The sequence below is a fragment of the Capsicum annuum genome, chromosome 8 (assembly GCF_002878395.1).
Source record: "Capsicum annuum cultivar UCD-10X-F1 chromosome 8, UCD10Xv1.1, whole genome shotgun sequence".
NCBI lineage: Eukaryota > Viridiplantae > Streptophyta > Magnoliopsida > Solanales > Solanaceae > Capsicum > Capsicum annuum.
This window is the reverse complement of record NC_061118.1, coordinates 170419905-170442066: the sequence shown is the minus strand read 5'-3', so window position 1 is coordinate 170442066 and position 22162 is coordinate 170419905. Positions and strand designations below refer to the sequence as shown.

The following is a 22162-nucleotide window of genomic DNA, read 5'->3' as shown; positions in this document are numbered from 1 at the left end:
TTAAATCGATTTGTTCTCTAGTTTAACGTATCAATTCAACTTATTAATAAATTAACTGCGGTTGTCATGATTTGGTGTAAACTTCAAAGTCCACAAAACTTTCAATTTTCCAAGTTTGGAGCAATTATTAATTTCTTTATTTCCCACTTCAAGGTGGGATTCCTTTTCAGGTTTCTATAAATTGGCGAGGTAAGAAGGAAGTAAAGACACGTTAACGAAAAATAAAAAATCCACAAAAATTACTATGATGTTGGGACAGAACTATTTATGAAAGTATTTCATTAATAAAGTTCTATTTTAAATATATTTTTTAATTAAATAGTAGAAAGAAAAATATTAATTAATTATTTCATCATATATTTTAGGAGTCTTATATATTTTAGGAAGTCTAGTAAAAAGAAAAATATTAATTAATTTTCTTATCATATATTTTAGAAAGTCTAGTTAATATAATAAAAATAATTAAATAATAAATTAAAAAATAATGAAAAGATAATTTTATTTAAAGAAGAGTTTTTTAATGAATGGTAAAAAGTTATTCACACTTTTAATATATTATATAGATATAGATTATAGACATAGATATAGATTATAGATTATGGATATGGATATAGATAAGATTATACTTTACAAAACAAATATTAAACAACTTGTTCAAAAACCACATAACAAGTTTAGCTCAACGACTAATTACTTTCTTGTTTAGTAAAATATTAAATTAAATTCTGTGGATATAAATTAAATATTATAACCACGAATAAAGTGATAAATTAATACACCCTTTGAACGTTGGATATATATTCTAACAATATACTCTGGATAATTTTCTTTTTACTAGTAATATTTTAGAGATAGACGAATTTAATCTTGTAATATAAGTTCATCTGAATTCAAAATTTGATGAATAGTATAAATTTATGCTTAGAAATATATTAAACTTGCAACAAATAATATATATAAATTTATAATTTTTTAAAAATATAATAAATTTAATTCTATAGACTCTAAATATTAAATTCATAAAATTTAAAATCCTAAATTCACCATTTAATTGAGAAGAAGGCTGTAATATGTGGTACGTGACATTCTTTTCCCCTCAAAATTACCGGGGTGCATAGGTGCATTTATAAAACTTAAGTTGCACAATTACTAACACACCCAAAAAGTCAGGGTGCGAAATAGCTAACAACCAACGTTATTTTCTACATCAACGAATAATAAATCGTCCCACGGTCCCAGCGTGAATAATGTGGAAGCGGTAAGAAAATAAAAGTGAGCTACTCTTTTTTTTTTTAACTGTGATGTGATCCATATATTATTATCATTTTGTAGAGGCAGAAGAGAGAAGAAAGTCAGAACACACAGACAGATTTGAGCTACAATGGCGGAGCAAACTGGTGGAGGAGGATGTTGTCCGCCGATGGATCTGTTCCGCTCGGAGTCGATGCAGCTCGTACAAATCATTATTCCTAATGAATCTGCTCATCGCACTATCGATTACCTTGGCGAAATCGGTCTTATTCAGTTCAAAGACGTGCGTTTTGTTAATATCGATGCTTCTTTATTTTCCTTCTTTTTTCTGTGTCTATTATTTGTGTTTGATGTATTGTTGTCTTGTAGTATTGGATAATTGCGAAATCGGACTTATTCAGTTCAAAGACGTGCGTTTTGTTAATATCGATGCCTTTTTTTTTTCTTTTTTTTTTTCTGTGTCCATTATTTGTGTGATTTATGTTTGATGTATTGTTGTGTTGTAGTATTGGATAATTGTGAAATCGGAGTTATCCAGTTTAGCTGTTGTTTTCTGCTTTATTGAGGTTAATTTTGGAAGAATTTGAGAGATATTATTTAGAACAGTGGTAGAGCTCAATTAATCAGGTAATTGTAATCGGTTCAATTAGTCCGGCATTGACATTTTAGTGTTTGAATCAATCGTTTATTGTAGATGCTGTTGTTTTTATCCACTGTTTTGTTTTAATTTTCGCAATGCCTTTATTTGTGTGATTTGTGTTTGATGTATTGTTGTGCTGTAGTATATCGGATAATTGTGTGGACTTGCTATGTGGCTAGGGTTTAGCGGTTGTTTTCTGCTTCTATTTCAGCTTATTTTGGAAGAATTTGAGAGGTATTATTCGGAATAGTGTTAAGAGTTCATTTTCATTTTTGTTTCTGCGCAATTGGCAGAGAATCGGCTTAATTAATTCGGCATTAACATTATAAAGTTTGGTCAAGTTGTTAATTCTATGATGCTATTGTTTTTATCCACCTGTTTCTTTTAATTTTTGCGATGCCTTTATTAACACAACAAGAGATTTTGATTAAATGGTTGATTTTCATGTGGTTTTGGTATGTTCCTTTGCAAATTCAAATCACTTAGAAGCAGGATTGGTGTTTTTAGTTATTCATGTAAAGTGATATTACAGAATAAAGGAGAACTTTGATTTGTTAGGTTTGAGCTTTTATTCTATAATGGCGTGTAAATCAGACTCTCAGAACTGATTTTATTTTCAACTACTTACTAATTTTTCATTTTGTCTTCGTTCTGATTTTTGAGTGGGATGGCTCTATTGACTGATTTCATTTGAGAATTGAGTAATATATGTAGGTATATTCCATTCAAGTGTCAGATAGCACTGATTCTTTTTTATAAAATATCGAAAACTCTTCTGCAATTTTAGAAAAAAATTCCATCTAAAGTTTCTAATGGATCAAATTTACTGTAGTTTTGATCTCTAAGGAACATCATACTAAAAGAAAAAGCACTGCAGTATTAAAACATACATGCGGTTTACTTGGTCTTATCTACATTGTGGATGCTCTGCAATTACTTTGTTAGAACTCTATTTCACGATTTTGTTTCCACACAGTTTCTTATGCAAGCTGTCTTTTTTATATTTATATTGTTGTTGGGGCCTTGGGCGTGTCAATTATAATTGATCAAGTGGTGACTCTGCATGCATATTTTGTTGACTGCTTACTGGTTTATGAGATGTTTATCTTTTGCATTTTATTCATCCAATTTTTATCTTCTTACAGTTGAATGCTGAAAAGAGTCCATTTCAACGAACATATGCTACTCAGGTATTGCATGAATAGTTAATGAGCCCTTTGAATTCCATAACAGTCCATTCTATTTTACTCTCAAATCTCATCTTGCTCTTCAGTTCTCCATTCAGTCACATTATACCTATCAACATCTAGCTAGTTATTTTTTGAGATTATCAGCTGTTACTTAAAGATAGGAGTAGGAGAAATAATTTGTTTATTATTTTTGTGGCAAAAAGGAAGACATCCTCTTTATAAGTAGAGAATCTTGTCAATATAACTTTTAACATATATCAATTTTACATTTTTTTTGTTCTCTCCATCAATCAGATTGTTGTGTTTCTTTCGTGATGCATTATTCCATCTTGACTCTTGGACTAATTTTTCCTCAGCATAACAGTAACTAGAAGGATTGGTGAAATTAATCCGATTAGTAAATGCTGGTCTGAGGGGGCGTAGATGTACTCCTGCCCTTCATATTACTGTCTTGTTAACATCTTTAAAGGATCTGAGTTGTTTGTCGCTGTAAAAAACCTTCTTTTGAATGACTGCCAATGCTATGAACTTCCACAAAAAATCCTCATTCATTTTTTGGTCTTCCTCTAGAGCCATACAACAACGGTCACGCTGTTGGCCTTGACCTAAGTTGCGCAGAATCTTCATTTTAGATGCCGCACCCGTGTCGGATTCTCCAAAAATACACCGGCTGACAGTTTAGCAGAGTCCGAGCAACATAGGCCCTGACAACAGGTAAAGCTCAAAAGCTGTTTCCTGCTGCTGTCTGGAGGATGCCAACCATCTCTCCTTTCTGCGAACACTACAGTCACACCCTTTTTCATTCTTATCATGTTTGTTCCCAGAGGCAGACCACAAGGAAGGGTAGGAGTGCGCACCCCTTAACTTGGGCAAAATGATGTATATATACCTTTACATATGACCATATTTTATTAGGCACCGTAAGACACAAAAGCAAGTTAGGTGCACTAGTCGAAATTGTCGCTAACTTTTGTTCTCAACTTTTAAGGAACTGGATTCAAATCTCGCTTCCTTTTTTTTTTTTAAAAAAGCTGACTAAAGAATCTTATAGAAATTGGACGAAAACTGGGCAAGCAAGTATCGAACACACGACCTCATTTGTGCAAAGTGAAGTTCACGACCATCACCCCACAGAGCAAAGTTTACAATTAAATTAATTTAATTCATATTTATACGTTAGTACACTAGTCTGTGTGTTTGATAAAATTAATTCTACTAAGTGGGATTGCGTAGCATGCTTTACCGAACGTGCATATGCCCTTGGTGGTGCCTCCATCGTTGCCAAATCCTAGTTCTGCCTTTGTCTATTCCTCAGGTTGAAGGGAAACATACAAAAAGAGGAAAAAGGGGAGGATTTGCAATTCTGCTGTCATTTATTTGCTTAACTATTCTAACGTGGGAGGACTCACAGTAATTTAATCTGACCACTTGCTCCTCCCAATGAAGTAACTAACTGAACCTTAAGTGTCATGTTCAGTTTTAAAGTAGAGAACTTATCGCATAAACACATGTTACAACTACCACAACAAAGGTGTTGGGACTTCTGGGTTTTCCATCAGAAACAGTCTTATTAGACATGCTCATTTTTGTATCACGGACACTTATTTCTTGGGACTATGCTTTTTTTTTTTTTTTTGGTTGTTATTGTTTTGTGTCAAACTGAAAACTCCAGTGTAGGTAGTAACTGACTGACTTGCGCATAGATGTCACTGAGTTGCATATTGCTAGTGCCTGTTACTTTGTGTAAGTGTGAAATATGGATAGGTACTGTCTTTAAAGACACTTGTTTATCTTCATTTGCATAAATCTTCTTCCCTCTTGCTACTTAGAACTGGTAACTCTATACATATAACACTCTGTTTATCGTATAGATCAAAAGATGTGGAGAGATGGCTCGTAAATTACGTCTATTTAAGGAACAAATGTCCAAGGCGGGGTTGTTATCTTCTTCTATGTCTTCCACACAAGTTGACTTAAGCTTTGATGACCTTGAGGTATGTTTAGTCTATCTGTTTGTACGTAAATTGCTTTTGTTCAATTGGTTAACACAGCTTGTTTGTGTACTAGGTCAAGCTTGGAGACCTTGAATCAGAGCTGATTGAAATGAATGCTAATGGCGATAAGTTACAACGTTCATACAATGAGCTTATGGAATATAGACTTGTTTTGCAAAAGGTGCAGTTTCTTGGTTTATTAACGCCGGAAGAATTTCTAGAATTGCTTAGTTTTTATTTGACTTAAAATTGAATAGCTGATTGCCAATATAGTATATAACAAATTTGAGCATTCTATTTATTTTCTAGTCTGGTGAGTTTTTCCACAAAGCACAGAGCAGTGCTGAAGCTCAACATCGAGAACAGGCATCACATCAAACTGGTGAACAATCATTAGAAACTCCTTTGCTATCAGACCAGGTACACCTTGATATTTAGCAAATTGTATATTTACTTCTTTTGGAGTAACTTTGTTGTTGGATTTGAATTCTTAGGATGCAGTGACTGATCCATCCAAGCAAGTTAAGTTGGGATTTATTACTGGACTTGTACCGAGAGAAAAATCGATGGCCTTTGAGAGGATTCTCTTTCGTGCTACCCGGGGTAATGTGTTCTTGAGGCAGACTGTAGTTGAAGAGCTTGTCATTGATCCCGTTTCTGGAGACAAGGTATTTTTCATCAATTTTCTTCTGAAGGGGTTATTATCAATTATGCATGACAAATGTCTATTAACTTTTGAGAAAATTCATGGACAAAAATTGATTCACAAAGCATGCCTGTTATCTAGTAATTTTATCCTTGTTTGCAACTCAATAAAGATTTTCTGATCACATAAAATCATGGGACACCTCTATGGATGCTTATGATATGACTTTGGTATCTATATGGTCCAATTGGATGTCTCTGAATGTGGATTTGGGTTTTCCATAGTTTTATAATGCTCTCTGCCAGTAAATTTTAAGTACTTAATCTTTTTAGAAACTTTAATCAACAACAACAACAACAAACCAGTATATTCCCACACAGTGGGTTCTGGGGAGGGTATAGTGTACTCAATCCATACCACTACCTCAAAAGAGGTAGAGAGGCTGTTTCCGATAGACCCCCGGCTCAAGATAAAAGGCAGTATATAGAAGCATCCAAAGCATAGAACATGATAAAATAACATCAGCATCTGTTTTTTTTTTTTTGTGAGAAAGAATGCTTTCGTTTGAAAATTTGTTTCTTGTCAAACTTTGTTAGTCACAAATATCTAACAGTACATATTTATGTTTCCTGCTATATCTATATACTTGAAGAAAAAAAATACTATTTGTAGCCATTTGATATGAAGATGTTATCGTATCTCGGAGTAGTAGCCATTTGATATGAAGATGTTATCGTATATCGGAGAAATAATAAATGAAAATTATTCAAGCACAAGTTCTGCAACTTTTAATTTGATACGAAGCACTATTGATTATAGCTGCTCCCTACTAGCTGCAATCAGAAACTTGTTTTTCATTTTTGTTTGAACTAGCATATATTGGCTAACCAAAGTATGAATTAGTTTTCATTTGTTATTCTTCTGGTAATTTCAGGCTGAGAAAAACGTATTTGCAGTCTTCTTTTCTGGTGAAAGAGCAAAGAGCAAAATTCTCAAAATATGTGAAGCTTTTGGAGCAAATCGTTATTCAGTCCCTGAGGACCTTGGTAAACAGGCTCAGGCGATTACTGAGGTACCCATCACATCCGTTATTTTTATATATTTCTGAATTTTTCATAGACCATCCTTGCTCCAGTCCCCTTCCTCCTGTGTTTTACGTACCTTCTCTGCTTTTATCAACTTAGTTAATTTTGAGATTTCTAAGGAAAACAGCACCAGGGCTTCTTAAATCTTGTCATAAATTAGCATTTACAAGTCAAAGAAACAATAAGAAGGAACCTATTCTTGTATATGAGTAGAAAAAAATCTGACTCAAAATCATCTATTTGTTGATGTTAACTGTAATTCTCATATAAATGTTGTTTAGATGAAGGTGCTTTCTTCCGAATTTGGCATCTCTGTACAACTATTTTCTGAAAGTCTGGGTTCATCTGGTCGATTCTCATTTATTTGGAATACTAATGGAATGAAGTAAGTCTACAATGTCCCTTTCAGGTCTCTGGAAGAATCTCAGAGCTAAAGATGACCATAGATGCTGGCTTGTTGCACCGGGGAAATTTATTACAATCTATTGGTGAACAATATGATAGATGGAACATTTTGGTTAGTTATTAAACAAGGAGAAATCACATTCTTCTCATTAGCAAGTCTTTTTAACTTCTTGAAGAAACCTATTTTAGCAAGTTTTGTTGTTTGTAGAGCTTTTATTCCATAGTTTTATATGAATGGTTGTGTGTTTTTGTCACCTTTTGATCTATTGAGCACAACTTTTCAATTATTTTAGGTGAGGAAGGAGAAATCAATTTATCACACTCTCAATATGCTTAGCATTGATGTGACCAAAAAATGTCTGGTGGCTGAAGGTTGGAGTCCTGTTTTTGCAACCAAACAGGTGACTTATTTTTGTCTTTCATTTCTTGGTCATGGTAATCGGTTTCACATATAGGATGAGAGACTAACAAGAAAAGGAGAATGTAATTGTCTTATGATAAGCTTTGGTGATGTCATCTTGTGGTACAGGACTTAACTCCCTTTCCTTAACAATCGAAAAAGACTTCTGTCTGTTTCCTTGACATTTCTTTTCAATTTGGTAGTAGAAAGATGTCCCCTTTGGCATATACGTAAGCATGTTGACTCAGTAAATGATATATGATTGTGCAGATTCAGGATGCACTGCAGCGGGCGACACACGACTCAAATTCAGAAGTTGGTGCAATCTTTCGGGTTCTGCGAACCCGAGAAATGCCACCTACATATTTTAGAACAAATAAATTTACTAATTCTTTTCAGGAAATTGTTGATGCATACGGGTAAGTCTCCAGTCCCAAATTTTGGATTCCTTTTACAAAAAGATTAAGCAATGATTTTTTTCTTTGGTCAAGTAAATAATCAGAGCTGGTTGTTTTTATGGGTCAAGTATCTGTCTTCTGCTACTTGTGAAAACCGTAGATTCGTTGGTTGTTATCTCTCTTGCCGTGTCTGACATCTGTAGAATATGTTCTTTTGGGATAACAAAGATTAATACGAGTTGCAATGTTAAAACATACTCTCCTTTATGTATCCCTGAGTACCTGTCCCCTAAAGAATAACTAATATCTACTACAGTTATTTAGAAACACAAATGCCTACGGATGGTGAACTACTATAACTTAGCAATTCAAATTGTCAACATCTTTTTTCTTAAGTAAAACAAACATTTTTTTCCATAAAAAAAATGAGAAGATTTGACTTGGCAAACTTTCGTCCCAGAACTTAGTGTTTTGTGACTTCGATCTATCATATGGCTTAAAAAAGCCTACCACTATTAACTTCTGCAGAGTAGGCAGTAAATTCTGTTTATTCTTTGTGTTTGAGAAATGAAAATGATAGGACATAAGAGGTTATAGGTGCTTGCATTTGGAGAAATGCCCATCTTTCTTAAGTGATAGAAGTCCCAAGTTAGATTCCATCTATATGCTATTTCTAATACTTACTTTATGGTATGTTATTAGTTTTCATATTTATGCTGTTTGATCAACTGGTGCAGGGTGGCCAAATATCAGGAAGCAAATCCCGGTGTTTACACTATCGTCACATTTCCATTCCTTTTCGCAGTTATGTTTGGTGACTGGGGTCATGGTATCTGTCTGTTGCTTGCGACCATGTATTTCATACTCAAAGAGAAGAAATTGTCCAGTCAGGTGACTACTGCATTTATTAGCTACTTATGCATTACAAATTGCCTAGTTAGATTGGTTTATAGATCCAACTAGTAAAACTATCCGTGCTTCGCGCGGCTCTAAGAAGATATTATCATTTTATAATTTATAATTAATAGAAGGCAATAAAAAGGAAAAGAGAAAGAAAATAAAATTTTCAATGAAGTTCAACATCATTCATTTTTCCCAACTTTAGTATATAAATTATATATATTCACAAAGAATAAAGTGGAAACTTAAAAGAAGAGCCATTGAAAGAAATTAAGAAATAAGAAGGCACGGTTGGAGTGGCTCTTGAGTTCTTCATCATTAATATGTACAATACTTAATAATTAATATAATGACTTATACACAATAAATTAATATGATTGTTAAAAATTTAATGAAACTTAATAAATAGGATAGAACATGTGATACAAGAAGCACAAGGGAAACACGAAACAAACACCAAATCATTCCACAAGTTTAAAGAACCGAGGACCCCTTTGGTGACCACTCTTGGATTCACTACAACAACAATGAAAACACAATAACAAGATATTGAAGGTGTAAATACACCAAAACAACAACAATATGACGAGATGGACAACAATAACAAGATAGGAACAACACACGGTTTTACTAACAAGAGATAGAAATGGTTACAAGAACACAAACTACTACAAGATTACAATAGAAATGGTTACAAGAACACAAACTACTACAAGATTACAATAAAAGTAAAGGGATAGTTAGATAGACTTAATGAAGGTATAATCGTAAGAACCCAAGAGCATATTCCACTCTTGGACCCTTAACACTACACACAACGTTCACCTATCTCTTACGAAGACACAAGGTCGGAATCCACCCCTCAAGCATCACGTTTCCAAGCCATGAGATCAACATGAGTGATTCCACACTCTCTATGCCTAATTTCGGTTTTGGTGCCTCAAGGAGAGAGGACTTGTGTTTCTTTGTGTTTAAAGACTTACAACATCATGAATAATCTAAGTCTAAAAGCCCTATAATATTCTATTTATACTAGGTTACAAATAAAATACAAAATGTCCAAAATGTCCTTTAAGAGCTAGGCTCTCTTCAAGTGTATTTAGGGGCTGCCTTGTTGTGTTCCAAGGCTCCTCTTTACACTCCAAGTATGAGATTAGGGTTGGTTTGGTTAGTTTTAAGTCCTTCATTCGCACACTCCAAGCCCCGGGTTCATTACATTCTCACATGCGTCCATCTTCGTGGTCGTACTTGTATCAACATGGTTAACTCTTTAATTAAAAATTAAGAAAAAATAAAGAAAAATATCAAAAAAATGAGAAAAAATATAAATATCAATGGTGGCGTCAGAGAGGTGCCACAACACCTCTCCTATATTCTCCTTTATTATTATATATAAGAAAATATTTAAGGTTACGATATTGTGACAAGTTCATGGAGGATCAAAAATCACGCGCCTATGATAACAATATTTTTTGTTTCTTTTATATTATTTGATAACGACTTCGCATTTTGACTAATCTCCCTTCTAGAATTTGAGCGCATTCACTTTCTCAGTAAAAATAACGTGGACGATAATTTTATAGTAGTTTATAGATAGTAAAAATAAACTGAAAAAGAAAAGGAAAAAGGAATTAAAAACAAATGAATAAATAAAGCATAAAAATAGAAAAAACATGAAATGTTATATGTAAATGTCATAGATCTCTTTGCAAATCTCATACCTAAATCATATAAATCTAATTTAGCCTGTAATAGGGGAGAAAAAAGGAAGAAAGAAATAACAATTTGCATAGAAGAATTATAAAAATTTAAAATAATGTTTGGTTAGAGATCATTGTGAATAAAATGAAAACAAAGAAGGTTAGATGAATTTGAATTTCAAAGGCTTTTCAACAGGTATTTTTTCATTCAAAAATTCAAATTTTTAAATATATGTCCAAGCATAATTTTTTATTTTCAAATACTCTTTTTATTTCTGTTCAATATCACTTTTTGTTTAATTTCAAACGCCTACAAAATATGTTCCAATTCAATATTATCGAAAATAAGAAGTAGTGCAAATAGTACTCCCTCCATTCCTTTATATATTCTCTTTCCATTTTTCGTGAGTAATTTTGACTAAATTTCAGTATTAAATTAGATTAGATTAATTTTATTTTTTAAAATTAAAATTTAGATATTCTCTTTCCATTTTTCGTGAGTAATTTTGATTAAATTTCAGTATTAAATTAGATTTTATTTTTTAAAATTAAAATTTAGATATTCTCTTTCCATTTTGCGTGAGTAATTTTGATTAAATTTCAGTATTAAATTAGATTAGATTAATTTATTTTTTAAAATTAAAATTTAGATTTTCAAAATTTATATGAAAAGTACTATAAATTATAATTTTTTTTAATCAATTTGATTAATAAATACATTTAAAATATTGATCAAAGTTTGGATCGTTTGACTAAAAAAGAAAAAAAAAAACATATAAAAAGGAACGGACGAAAACTTTCTCGAGAATTATATGCTACATTACTGTCTTCTCCTTAACCTTATACTAATATATAAAACATTATTTTTATGAACAATCAAAGAATGTGCGAGTACAATATATGATGGATTTCGAATTTTAAATAAGAGGATTCAAAAAATTAAAATATAATATTGAGGATGTGATCTTGGAACCTCAAGATAACATTTGAACCCCTAAACCACTAAGCCAATCTCTAATCTTAGGCTGATGAGATTCAAAATTTATATATTTTCACTAAAAGAAATCCTTAAATATACTACGTATTTTTTGTCGAGGAGATTCGGATGAACACTCTAGCCCCATCCGGAATTCGCTCCTGATTGAGAAGTCATCCCTAAGTTATTACCTCAAGCATTTGAGTAAAGAGAACAAGAATTAAGCGTGAAATATAAATAGGTCTAAAAAATTTTAAAGAACGACCATCTTAAAATAAAGTGTAGAAAATTTAAGATGAAGGAAAAAAATTAACAAAAAATGGCATACCTTTTTAAGGAAAGGGGAGTGAAGTATGAATCTAAACAATCTTTGTAGCTGCATATAGCTATATCCTTATCTTAAAAATCAAATACAACAACATACAATTAACATGATTATTATTTTATATATACTAAAAAGGAAAAAGAGAGGAGTTAGGCGAACTTGCCTTGCTAAAGCAACTCCATGGTTGAATAAAAAGTATAAATTTATCAGCCTTTTTAAAAAAATAAAAATATAAAATAAAAGAGATAAATAAAGAAGATAGATCATCAAAGACTTATTGTAGGAGATAAACCACAATTTCAAATTGGTGTGTGTTTGAACAAATTAATATTAACAAAATCATTGTAAGATCACAATCTCAAGATAAGATAAGCCATCAAAAACGTACACAAAGCATGGTGTTGAGAAACCGATCGGAAAAAAAATGCTTAAAAAGGGAATAAAACAAAGAAGATGGTGTTCCTTTGACAAATAGAACATAAAACTGTTGAGAACATGCTACGTACTGATAATGCTTGAAGCAACACCTGCATAATTTTAAGAATTTTAAGAGGCTTTCAAGGACTCTCACTGCCTAATTAACTTTCAAAGCAACACAAGCAAATAGTGAGAAAACTAATATACACGCTGGTTTTCATTGCTTTTACCATTTTTAATTTCTTAATTTAATAGTAATTGCTCCTTATCATTATTACTAAAGAGATGTGGAATTTGTTTAGTAACATAAGAAGAAGCTGTTACCATTTCTATACTTATTGTCTTTAAGAAAAACATCAGGAAATAATTAATAAAAAGAAATAAACATGGAAAAAAAGGCAAAAAAACCCACAAAATAGATAAATAGGAATGATGGCTTTAGAACCATGCCACATAAGCAGCCCTATATCTTTCCTTTATATATATATATAGATTGGGTATGTCTGTTACATTGCTAAAAATGTAGTAATCATCCGTATTTCCCTTGTAACCAATACTATAAAAATCCCTTCTAATAAAGCTTAGGGGTGTCGTTTGTTGTGTAGTGACTGCAACATCTAAGGACTAGGTTGGCTTCTTATACTTCAATTGTTAAAAATAGATGTACTGAGAGTTTAATAATTTGGTGCAATGAAGTCTTCTCTACGGATGTTGATTTAATGATGGAGGTTTTGGAGTCGTTATAGCTTTGTAGGATTCATACCCATCAAAGGTAGGTCAGCTTCTTAAGTGAGCAAGAAATTGGTATATGTTCATCTGACAGGTGTTACCTCAGGTACCTTTAAATGACACAACCTTTTCATAGTTTCAACTAAGGTAAAAAGATCTACATTGGTTACAGTTATTAAGTTGACAATGTATAGATCAAATGCTATTGCCCAAAGGCTCTCCAATGTAAAGAACATTTATCTCAGGAGATTAGCAGAAAATTTGAGTGCGTTGGTCTAGTGTCATCCATATTTTCTAGTTATTCTCTTGTGCAGGTTCTGGTAAATGGGGGTATAATTGGATTAAGAATATTCTTAGTACTATTAGTTTATTGTAGTTTATGGCAGTAGTGGGATTAGGAACTACTAGAGCATGAATATCAACCACTTTTATCTGAAAATGATTCATAAATGCAGAAACTTGGAGATATCATGGAAATGACTTTCGGAGGGCGATATGTGATATTTATGATGTCCCTCTTCTCAATATACACGGGCCTGATCTACAATGAGTTCTTCTCTGTGCCGTTTGAGTTATTTGGTCAATCTGCATATGGGTGTCGTGATCCTTCTTGCAGGTATGGATTTGTTATAATAATTTTGGATAGCTTAGAGCTGTTTTTTTGTTAATACCTTCAGTGTCTATCTATTGCATGTTGGGTAATCCCAGTTCGCTTGATTGTAGGGATTCTACCTCTGCAGGCTTAATCAAAGTGCGTGACACTTACCCATTTGGTGTCGATCCAGCATGGCATGGTACACGTAGTGAGCTGCCATACCTCAATTCCTTGAAGATGAAAATGTCTATCCTTCTTGGGGTGGCCCAGATGAACCTTGGGATAATTCTGAGTTTTTTCAATGCTCTGTTCTTTCGCAATGGTGTAAACATTTGGTAAGTTCCAGCGTGTTCGGGTTACATGTCCCTAGATTTCTGGCAGCGTTATATATCGATTTGGATGTTGCAATCAATATGTTGACAGTTCACCAAACTTTGCAATGTCAGGTGTCAATTTGTTCCCCAAATGATATTTTTGAATGCTCTATTTGGATATCTGTCCGTCCTTATCATTGTCAAGTGGTGCACTGGATCTAAAGCTGATTTATACCATGTAATGATATACATGTTCCTTAGCCCGACAGATGAGCTCGGTGAAAACCAGCTTTTCGCTGGTCAGAAGATAACTCAGGTTAAGTATCCTTTCATAGCCACACTTTTCTCTCATTTCGATTGGAGATGTCAGATTTCACTTTGATTTTTGTTAATATTTGGCCAGCTTGTCCTTCTACTCTCGGCCCTTGTTGCTGTCCCATGGATGCTTTTTCCGAAGCCCTTCCTATTGAAAGCTCAACATGAAGTATGTTTGCTTGGCTCGTTTCTTTTTCCTTTTCACTTTAACATAAGCTTCTGCTTGTTGAATTATGATGATATTTGGTTTGCTACTTATTTAGAGGCACCAAGGACAGTCCTACACAGCACTTCAGGAGGCAGAAGAGTCTTTAATGGTGGAGAATAATGATGATTCTGGTCATCATGAGGAATTCGAGTTCAGTGAGATTTTTGTTCATCAGCTCATTCACACAATTGAATTTGTACTTGGAGCAGTCTCAAACACAGCTTCTTACCTTCGTCTGTGGGCTCTCAGGTATGCTTGAGGAGTTGAGATGTGTTGTGCTCCTGCTTTACTCTAGTAACACAATTCTTTGTTTGCTTCTATGTTGGAACTCACTCATAATATTGTCGAATAGATTTTAGACAAAATGTTGGAATTATTAACTATTGTGTATGGGTTTATGTGGTTGTCGGGAATGGGAGCTCATGTTTGACCAATAGGGGTCTGTGAGGCCCCGTGACAGTATGTATTGGATAGTGATTGGTATGGTAGTAATAGGAGAGATGACATTGTCAAATTACCTAATTGGGAAAATTGCCCCGGGCTATATCATGTTCATACTTGCATATTAATTAATCCCCACGATATAAGCTACCCTGTATCGGAAACAATCTCTCTACTTCCTTGGAGGTAGTGGTATGGTTTGCGTACATCTTACCCTCCCTAGGCCCCACTTGGTGGGAATACACTGGGTCTGTTGTTGTTGTTGTTGTTGATATAAGCTACCCTGTATTATCTCATCAGTGGACCGAACTACTCCATAAACATTATTGTCACTTTTTTATTAACAAATAATTTCCTTTGTTGCTTTATTTTCAGCCTTGCACACTCGGAGCTGTCCAGTGTATTTTATGAAAAGGTTCTTATTCTCGCCTGGGGGTAAGCGACTCATTCCTTGTTTGTTTGCTAATAGGTCCATACACTAGTATTTGTGTTGGTTCAAATTGACCAGACTTTGTGAAACGGATCTGTGCTTAGAAAAAAAAATACATGTTTGGTTCTCTGAGAAAACCTGTCAATCATCAAGTTTATATTTGCAGATCTCCAATATATATAAATCTGAATGCACCTATGATTTAGCTGGCATGTTGTGGACTGAATATTCTGGGAAGAAAAATGATACATTAATCTAATATTAATGATTTTTAAAATTTATGCTCCTCAGGTTCAACAATGTCATTATTCTCATTGTTGGCATCATTGTATTCATCTTTGCCACTGTTGGAGTGTTGTTGGTGATGGAAACGCTTAGTGCCTTCCTACATGCGTTGCGACTTCACTGGGTGGAGTTCCAAAATAAGTTTTATGAGGGAGATGGATACAAGTTTAGTCCATTCTCATTCACATTAATTGACGGGGAGGATGAATGAGCAAGCATCAAGGATATTCTCAGAGATGAAGCTCGCTGTTTGTAAAAGAATGTGTATGTTAATTCTTTTTACTTGAATGGTCGTCTTAGTCGAGGTGATAAGAATTTTTCTCCTTTTCATTTTTTGGGTGAGATGGAGCAGTATTCTGTGAGCACGCTCCACTGTATTTGTTTTATTGGCACCGAGAGAAATAAGCATTCTGCATGTGAGGTTCACAGCAAAGAAAGCAGCATCTGTGCAGCTGCAACTTTTAGTTGGTATAATAAGTTATTTATTGATTGTATTGTTATGTTGTGTGATCCTGAAATAGTCACAGTTTTGTGCAACAGATATGCCGGGACAGTTTGCCTGTAAATTAATCATATCACGTATGTTTATTAGTGTTTCTATTAGTATTGAGACCGTGTGAGCACATCTGTTCTTGGAGAATTAAACGCTCCAAAAACCCAAAAGGGAAAATAATACATGTATTGCTTGTTGAGCAAGTGACCACAAATGTGGTGCATTATTTCTCATCAGTTCAATTTGCAACTCAAGAAGATTTTTGCCAAAAAAGAAATTTATCTTTTAGGTATGTATTTTGCCCACTTAATTACATTGGTGCTGAAAATAGGTACTGGTGAGACATTCTGTTTGTTAAATTAAGGGCTTGATTTGAGAAAGTACAACCACGTTGTTCCTTCTGAATGAATGAGATGTTGCATAACACCAACTGTAGTTTAGATAATAAGAGGTGTTAGGCACACCCAGTATTCTATAATAAACAATGAAGAAAGGGCCTTTGTGTTTCCAAGTTCATTTTGACATCGACATCAACTAATTGAAGTCTTCTGAAAAGATGATTTTTTTTTGTGTGTTGAATACGAGAAGGGGCAGGCACGCGTATGGAAATGAATGAAAGATATTGGTGCTAAAGGAATGTTTGTTAAAGAGTGCAAAAATTCTGATTTCCAGATTCCGGGATCCTGAACATCTAACTAATTGGAGAAACTATCCAGTTAATGAGCACGCAGCAGAGCGGAGAAATATGTTTTTATTTTGGAATTTTCTTGAATTGGAAATAATAATGAAATTCAGTCTTTTTCTTTTAAGCAATAACAATTCTCATGTCCCAAATAATTGATGGGTCCTGGAAAACACGAGCTACACTTGATTTACATAAGATAGTGTAGTCGGTAAAAATAGACGCTAAATTTCACTACGAGCTGGTACTAACAGCTGCAACTGTTGAAACCATTGAATCCACTCCACAAACATTCCGGCCTCTGCAGATTTTGTAGTATCCCTTTTCTCCCCATTTGTCTCCCCATGAGTTCTTGATGATCCAGTATGGCTTGTCTTTCATTCGTATGGGAGAATAGCCAGTACCATAACCAACCAATAAGACACCATGATCTAACCTCTTAGAGCATATATATGGGCAAGAGACTCCGCCAATATATGTCTGCATGAACACTGCATTGATAGCCACTGCAAGCAAAAACAGCAACACTTTCAGAATTAGTTTACATCAACAGAAAGTTTAAAACCATTAGCACAAGAAGAGTAGTAATAATTCAAGATACCAAAATGCCGTTTTAGGCTAATGTGGAAGTGTTTCAAGAGGCTATTTACCAGCGAGAGGGCCATTCTTGACAAGATTAGCAGCAATTTGTTCTTCGTCAAGGGAGACAACACTAAAGTTAGCTACTTTAGCTGCAACCTTGGTGTTGTCAAATTTGCAGGCAGCACGATCGGTGCCAGTGTATGGATAATCTTCTTCTCGCATAAGTCCACCAGCTTTGAGAGTGTATTCAAAGGCACTATTCATTAGCCCACCATTGCACCCAGAGTCACATGAACCTTTTTCATCTGGATCACACTGTAGATATATAATGCAGGCCAAATTAGTCTAGACTTACAGTTTTCAGGGGAGACAGGGGACACTGAAATTTTCAAGTAAAGATTTCATTCGACATAGTTCCAATTAGAAAATTGGCAAACAGCAAATGGCAACAAAATTCAACTGCCTACGCTTAGCCAAGTACTATTAAATATTTGAAACTGTATCAAATTCTTTTATAACAGGGGGCATAAACTAAGTGGGTCAATTAGAAAAGTCCTCTTTGTTTAACTATGGTTCACATTAAATGTCACAGCTACCTTCCTCTGTTTCGGGTAGCAAGCACGCTTTATGCTGCTGGGGTTTTTTTGGTTCAGTATAATTAGTTATACCTTCCACCAAACAAAGTATGGATATAATTTCAAATTTAATCCTAGATATCAACCTTATCCCATTAAACTTGGTGTTATTTTATCCCACCTGGAATCCAAGAATTATAATCTCCGGTCATCTTAGTGTGAGCCAAAAGACTCCTTAGCGTCCTTCACGCTATCGATGCGACTTTCCTAAAACTGATACAACAACATACAAACGTCTCTCCCATCAACACTCAAAAGCACTTACATGATGAGGTAAAGAAAAAAGGACTCTACAACGTTATAAAAGCTAGAACACAATAAAAATACTAATCTTTACGCCAAATTAGTAAATTCCAACTTAAAGTTCTCCAGAACCTAGAAAAAAACAATGAATAATCGCCTCAAATATTATACTCCGATCAAATACCGAAGGAAGAACTAGAGAACTATAGATAATCTAACTTAACAAGAAATAAATTCAGGACGTGCCCAAAAGTATGAACATCCCTATAAATTAGAGTGAAAAGTGCAAACCTCATGATCACAGTCCACAAGTTGTTGCTCGCTGAGGCTAACAAGCTTCCCTGTAGCAAGATAGTTGGCACCTTCTAATGCACCAGTAGTACTAAATGACCAGCATGAGCCGCATGAACCCTAATTTTTCAATTAGACAATAGCAATTACGTAATTATTAGTATACAATAACAATAAAAAACTCAATGTAATTCCATAAATGGATTCTAGCAATGGTAGTGTATACAAGACCTTAATTATCAATTATGTAATTAGTATCACAGTTTGTTTCAATTTTTGGAGCTAAATTCAATTGGAATAATTTTAATATTCTGAATTTATAGTTTAGATTTTTAAAAACTATATGAAAAGTTCTGTAAGTTACAATTCTTTCTCATATTAATACGGAGAAAAAATACATCTTTTAACACTGCATGTATCAATCTCGCAGAGAGAAACGTACCTGATTCTTTACTGGCGTGACGGCACCATGCTCTCTCCAATCAAATTCTGAAGGAAGATCCTCCGTAGGAAGAATCGGAGCTTTATTAGCATCAGAAGGAAGCCGTAACCGGCGGTTAACGCCGAGAAACTTCCGTTTAAATTCATCGAGGGTCATATCGGAAAACTGAGTAACGCCGTGAACGGCAGAGGGATCAAGCTTCTGGTGTTGCATTGCACGGCGTAAGTTAGCTTTAAAAACCGAAAATCTATAACGATGCTCCTCATCGGAAGCGTACGTTTTGCCGAACCTCATTTTAAAATTCGTAAAGTGATGATCGACGTTTAGCATGTCATGATCATCGCCGTCGTCGTCGCCGACGACTTGACGGATTAAAATATCGTCGTTGTCACCGCCGTTAATTTCGCCGTTAACGGAGAGCAAAAACGACGTCGTGAAGAGGATAGAGAATAGGAAAAGGAAAGAGAAACGAAGAGCCATTGTTGATTTAGGAGTTTTGTTGTCCGTTTTCTCCGAGTTCCGTTTGCTGCTATATATATAGAGAGTCTTCAAAATGAAGAAGGTAGCTTGAGGAGTGGTGAATGATATCCAGTAGGACAATGACACGTGGTTGATAATGATTCGTTGAAGGAATGGTAGTTGCTTCTCGGCGTGGATTTGGGTACTTTTTCAGTTTTGAGTTTGTTTTAAGAAGCAAAAAATACCGAAAGGAAAAGAATTATCCTCAATTTTATCGTTAAAGTTGTTGCTTTAACGAACAAAGACCTATCCAAAAGCAAAATAGAAAAATCAAATAAAGGACAATGATTTGTTCATTGTCACCGTATTATTTTATGATAGTCTTATTTCTAATACAAATTGTAGTCTTTTGTATTTTTATTACGTCATTTTATGGTAGTCTTATTGCTGATACAAATTGTAGTCTTTTGTATGTTTATTACGTCCTATGCTACACTGTTATTGTCTTAAGCCGGAGTATATTAGATACAACATTTCTATCTCACCTTTGAATAGAGGTATAGACTGTATACAGTCTACTCTTCACAAATGCTATTTTGATGGAATGCACTGGTATGTTGTTTTGTTGTTTTTTATCTGTTTATAGTCATTTTGTATGTTATTTTACAAAAAAAGGTGTTGGAGAAGTCTATATATGTTAGTAGAATCTTTGTCTTGTACTCAAGTCTCATCATCACTTTAGTCAGCATGCATCAAATTTGAATCGTCGGCCAATAAGCAACATAAAGTTTACTCAACCTGAATTACTGAAACCGAATGGTGATAAAGAGAATTTCAGTTGTTGCAGCTCGGTTTTGAAAAAAAGGGTCAAACCACACGAGTATATTATATATTAATATTGTATATTGTTTAATTCTGCTTTTCTAAAATGGGTTGTTTTCACAGTTAAAACGATAGAATAACAATTATATCCAATGTATACCGTATAGGACCCGTTTGGCCACAATTTCCCAAATAATTTTTGGAAATAAACTTAGCAAATAATGTTTGGCCATACAACTCGCCATTATTTGGCAAATAATTCAAATTTCCAAATACTAGTATTTGGACCAAATTCCATTCTTTGTGAACTTTTAAAAGCGAAAAAATGTTTCCCAAGTACTATGGCTAAATACCTGGTGAGACTTTATCCAAAAATGACTTGCCAAAATATGGGGGAATCTATAAAGGAACTCCGATCTGAAATTTAGTTAGAGAAAATAGTTTCAAATTAATTAAAAACAAAAAATAGCAAATATACTCCAAATTTAAGTTTCCACACATCTAATCTAATAGTCTAAGCTTAGAAGTTACAACAATCTCCAATGGGTCAGTCTCATTCACCCTTTCAGCCCATAGTCTCGTATGTAAATCAGTTATTTGATCCACAACAATACCCTGCTCAAAATCAAGAACCCTGTCCTCAAGGTTCTTCAGTACCATTAGACTGTTTGTTCGGCTGGTTATATATTTGCAATGCTCCAAGTGGGGGGCCGCTTCGAAAAGTTCCAATTTGCAAGGAAGAATAAAAATAAACTTAAGCAGTACTTCAAAACGATGAAAGTGTTGCCCTTCCAAATCGATGACCTTGCTGCAATCTCATGGAGTGTTGTCGATGAGATTGGAGCCTGACCGGAAACCAGTCACCCATTGCAACAAAATGCATGCATTATTTATCTTAATACACTCTACCAAACGACCCCTAAGAGTTTAAGTTATATATAAGCACTTAAATAAATCTTGAATTCCTCTTCTAAATGAGAAAAATTCTTTCAAAAAGATTCTTGCAAGTTGAATCAAAGAATACAAACATTACTGGAATCACATGGGGAAATAACAGTTTAGAGATACTCGGTAAACTACAACTAGTGAAGAGGATTGTGACATTTTATGTGCAGTTATTTACATGTTGCTAAAAATATGATGTCATTTTACATAGTATTCTGCATAAAAATATACAGAGTATAATAACATAATTATACCTAGTTACCTACTTATACAATAGACCCTTGTGGTCCGAGCCTTCCACAGAACCCGTGCATAGTGGGAGCTTCAGTGCACTAGGCTTCCCTTTTCTTTTTTACCTACTTATACGGATCTGCGGAAGCTTGGTAGAAATTTGAAAATTTAGATTAAAAATGTATATGAAGGGGATGCCATCGATGCAAATTTGTAGCAACAGAGAACCACAGTTGGCTCTTCAGACAATTTGATTTAGCAAGTCAATAATCTATGAGAACTTTATACTTAGATTCCATCTGTACAAACTTTCTTGAGGTTCCGGTGTTCTTGTTTATGCTATTTTTTCTGCCTCAAGTGCATACACCAAAGCAAAAATTCGAAAGTTTCTCACTGAACCTCAAATGTAATAGAAGTAAATGTCTATACACAAGTCTAATTTTTAGACATTCTACTATGTCGGAAACTCCAGAAGACGAAAAGGATAGCTAGGATAACAAAAGTAAAGAAAAAACACTGGCAGAACCTCATGCAGCACCTGGAAGTTGCATCGCAACCACACCAATGTCGATTAACTCTTTTTCCGCAGCTGTAGCAGAAACTGGCACCACACCTACATCCAGACGAAAAGAGAACCAGATTTAAAGTGTAAAACTTGAAGTTGAACCCATGGCTCCACTTCTTATGACTTAA

General features: G+C 34.2%; 3 protein-coding genes and 1 non-coding gene across 4 annotated transcripts in view; 1 reads left to right on the top strand and 3 right to left on the bottom strand.

The window, feature by feature from the left end:
* The first annotated feature begins 1161 nt into the window (after positions 1-1161).
* On the top strand, positions 1162-16242 carry LOC107840462 (V-type proton ATPase subunit a3). Its single transcript, XM_016684328.2, has 19 exons — positions 1162-1258; positions 1333-1534; positions 3037-3081; positions 4953-5075; positions 5149-5256; positions 5385-5495; positions 5570-5743; positions 6656-6793; positions 7216-7323; positions 7505-7612; positions 7882-8030; positions 8747-8900; positions 13512-13672; positions 13780-13986; positions 14098-14281; positions 14369-14449; positions 14544-14737; positions 15305-15364; positions 15651-16242. Exons 2-19 carry the CDS (start codon positions 1382-1384, stop codon positions 15853-15855), a joined length of 2463 nt encoding a protein of 820 aa, XP_016539814.2. The 5' UTR covers positions 1162-1258; positions 1333-1381; the 3' UTR covers positions 15856-16242.
* Positions 3739-3863, bottom strand: LOC124886895. The gene has a single exon (XR_007044299.1). It is a non-coding gene; the product is annotated as a U6atac minor spliceosomal RNA (small nuclear RNA).
* A 628-nt stretch (positions 16243-16870) lies between the features above and the next one.
* LOC107840461 (cysteine protease RD19A) lies at positions 16871-19534 on the bottom strand. Its single transcript, XM_016684327.2, has 4 exons — positions 19013-19534; positions 18571-18690; positions 17470-17716; positions 16871-17325 (listed from the first exon to the last, which is right to left on the bottom strand). Exons 1-4 carry the CDS (start codon positions 19490-19492, stop codon positions 17054-17056), a joined length of 1119 nt encoding a protein of 372 aa, XP_016539813.2. The 5' UTR covers positions 19493-19534; the 3' UTR covers positions 16871-17053.
* Positions 19535-21723: 2189 nt separating this feature from the next.
* Positions 21724-22162, bottom strand: part of LOC107840460 (E3 ubiquitin-protein ligase RSL1) — a 3274-nt gene continuing 2835 nt past the window's right edge. Inside the window, exon 2 of the mRNA XM_016684325.2 lies at positions 21724-22082. Within this exon, the coding sequence (XP_016539811.1) occupies positions 21905-22082 (178 nt within the window). The 3' untranslated portion in view covers positions 21724-21904. The remainder of the gene's footprint in view (positions 22083-22162) is intronic.

Bases quoted from the DNA above. Each gene is read 5' to 3' on its own strand.
- LOC107840462 (XM_016684328.2), top strand. From the start codon at position 1,382: ATGGCGGAGCAAACTGGTGGAGGAGGATGTTGTCCGCCGATGGATCTG. The intron at 3,082-4,952 runs GTATTGCATGAA...TTTATCGTATAG, and splicing joins AACGAACATATGCTACTCAG to ATCAAAAGATGTGGAGAGAT. The intron at 5,076-5,148 runs GTATGTTTAGTC...TTTGTGTACTAG, and splicing joins TAAGCTTTGATGACCTTGAG to GTCAAGCTTGGAGACCTTGA.
- LOC107840461 (XM_016684327.2), bottom strand. From the start codon at position 19,492: ATGGCTCTTCGTTTCTCTTTCCTTTTCCTATTCTCTATCCTCTTCACG. The intron at 18,691-19,012 runs GTACGTTTCTCT...TTGAAAAATTAG, and splicing joins TCACGCCAGTAAAGAATCAG to GGTTCATGCGGCTCATGCTG. The intron at 17,717-18,570 runs GTTTGCACTTTT...ATATATCTACAG, and splicing joins TTGTGGACTGTGATCATGAG to TGTGATCCAGATGAAAAAGG.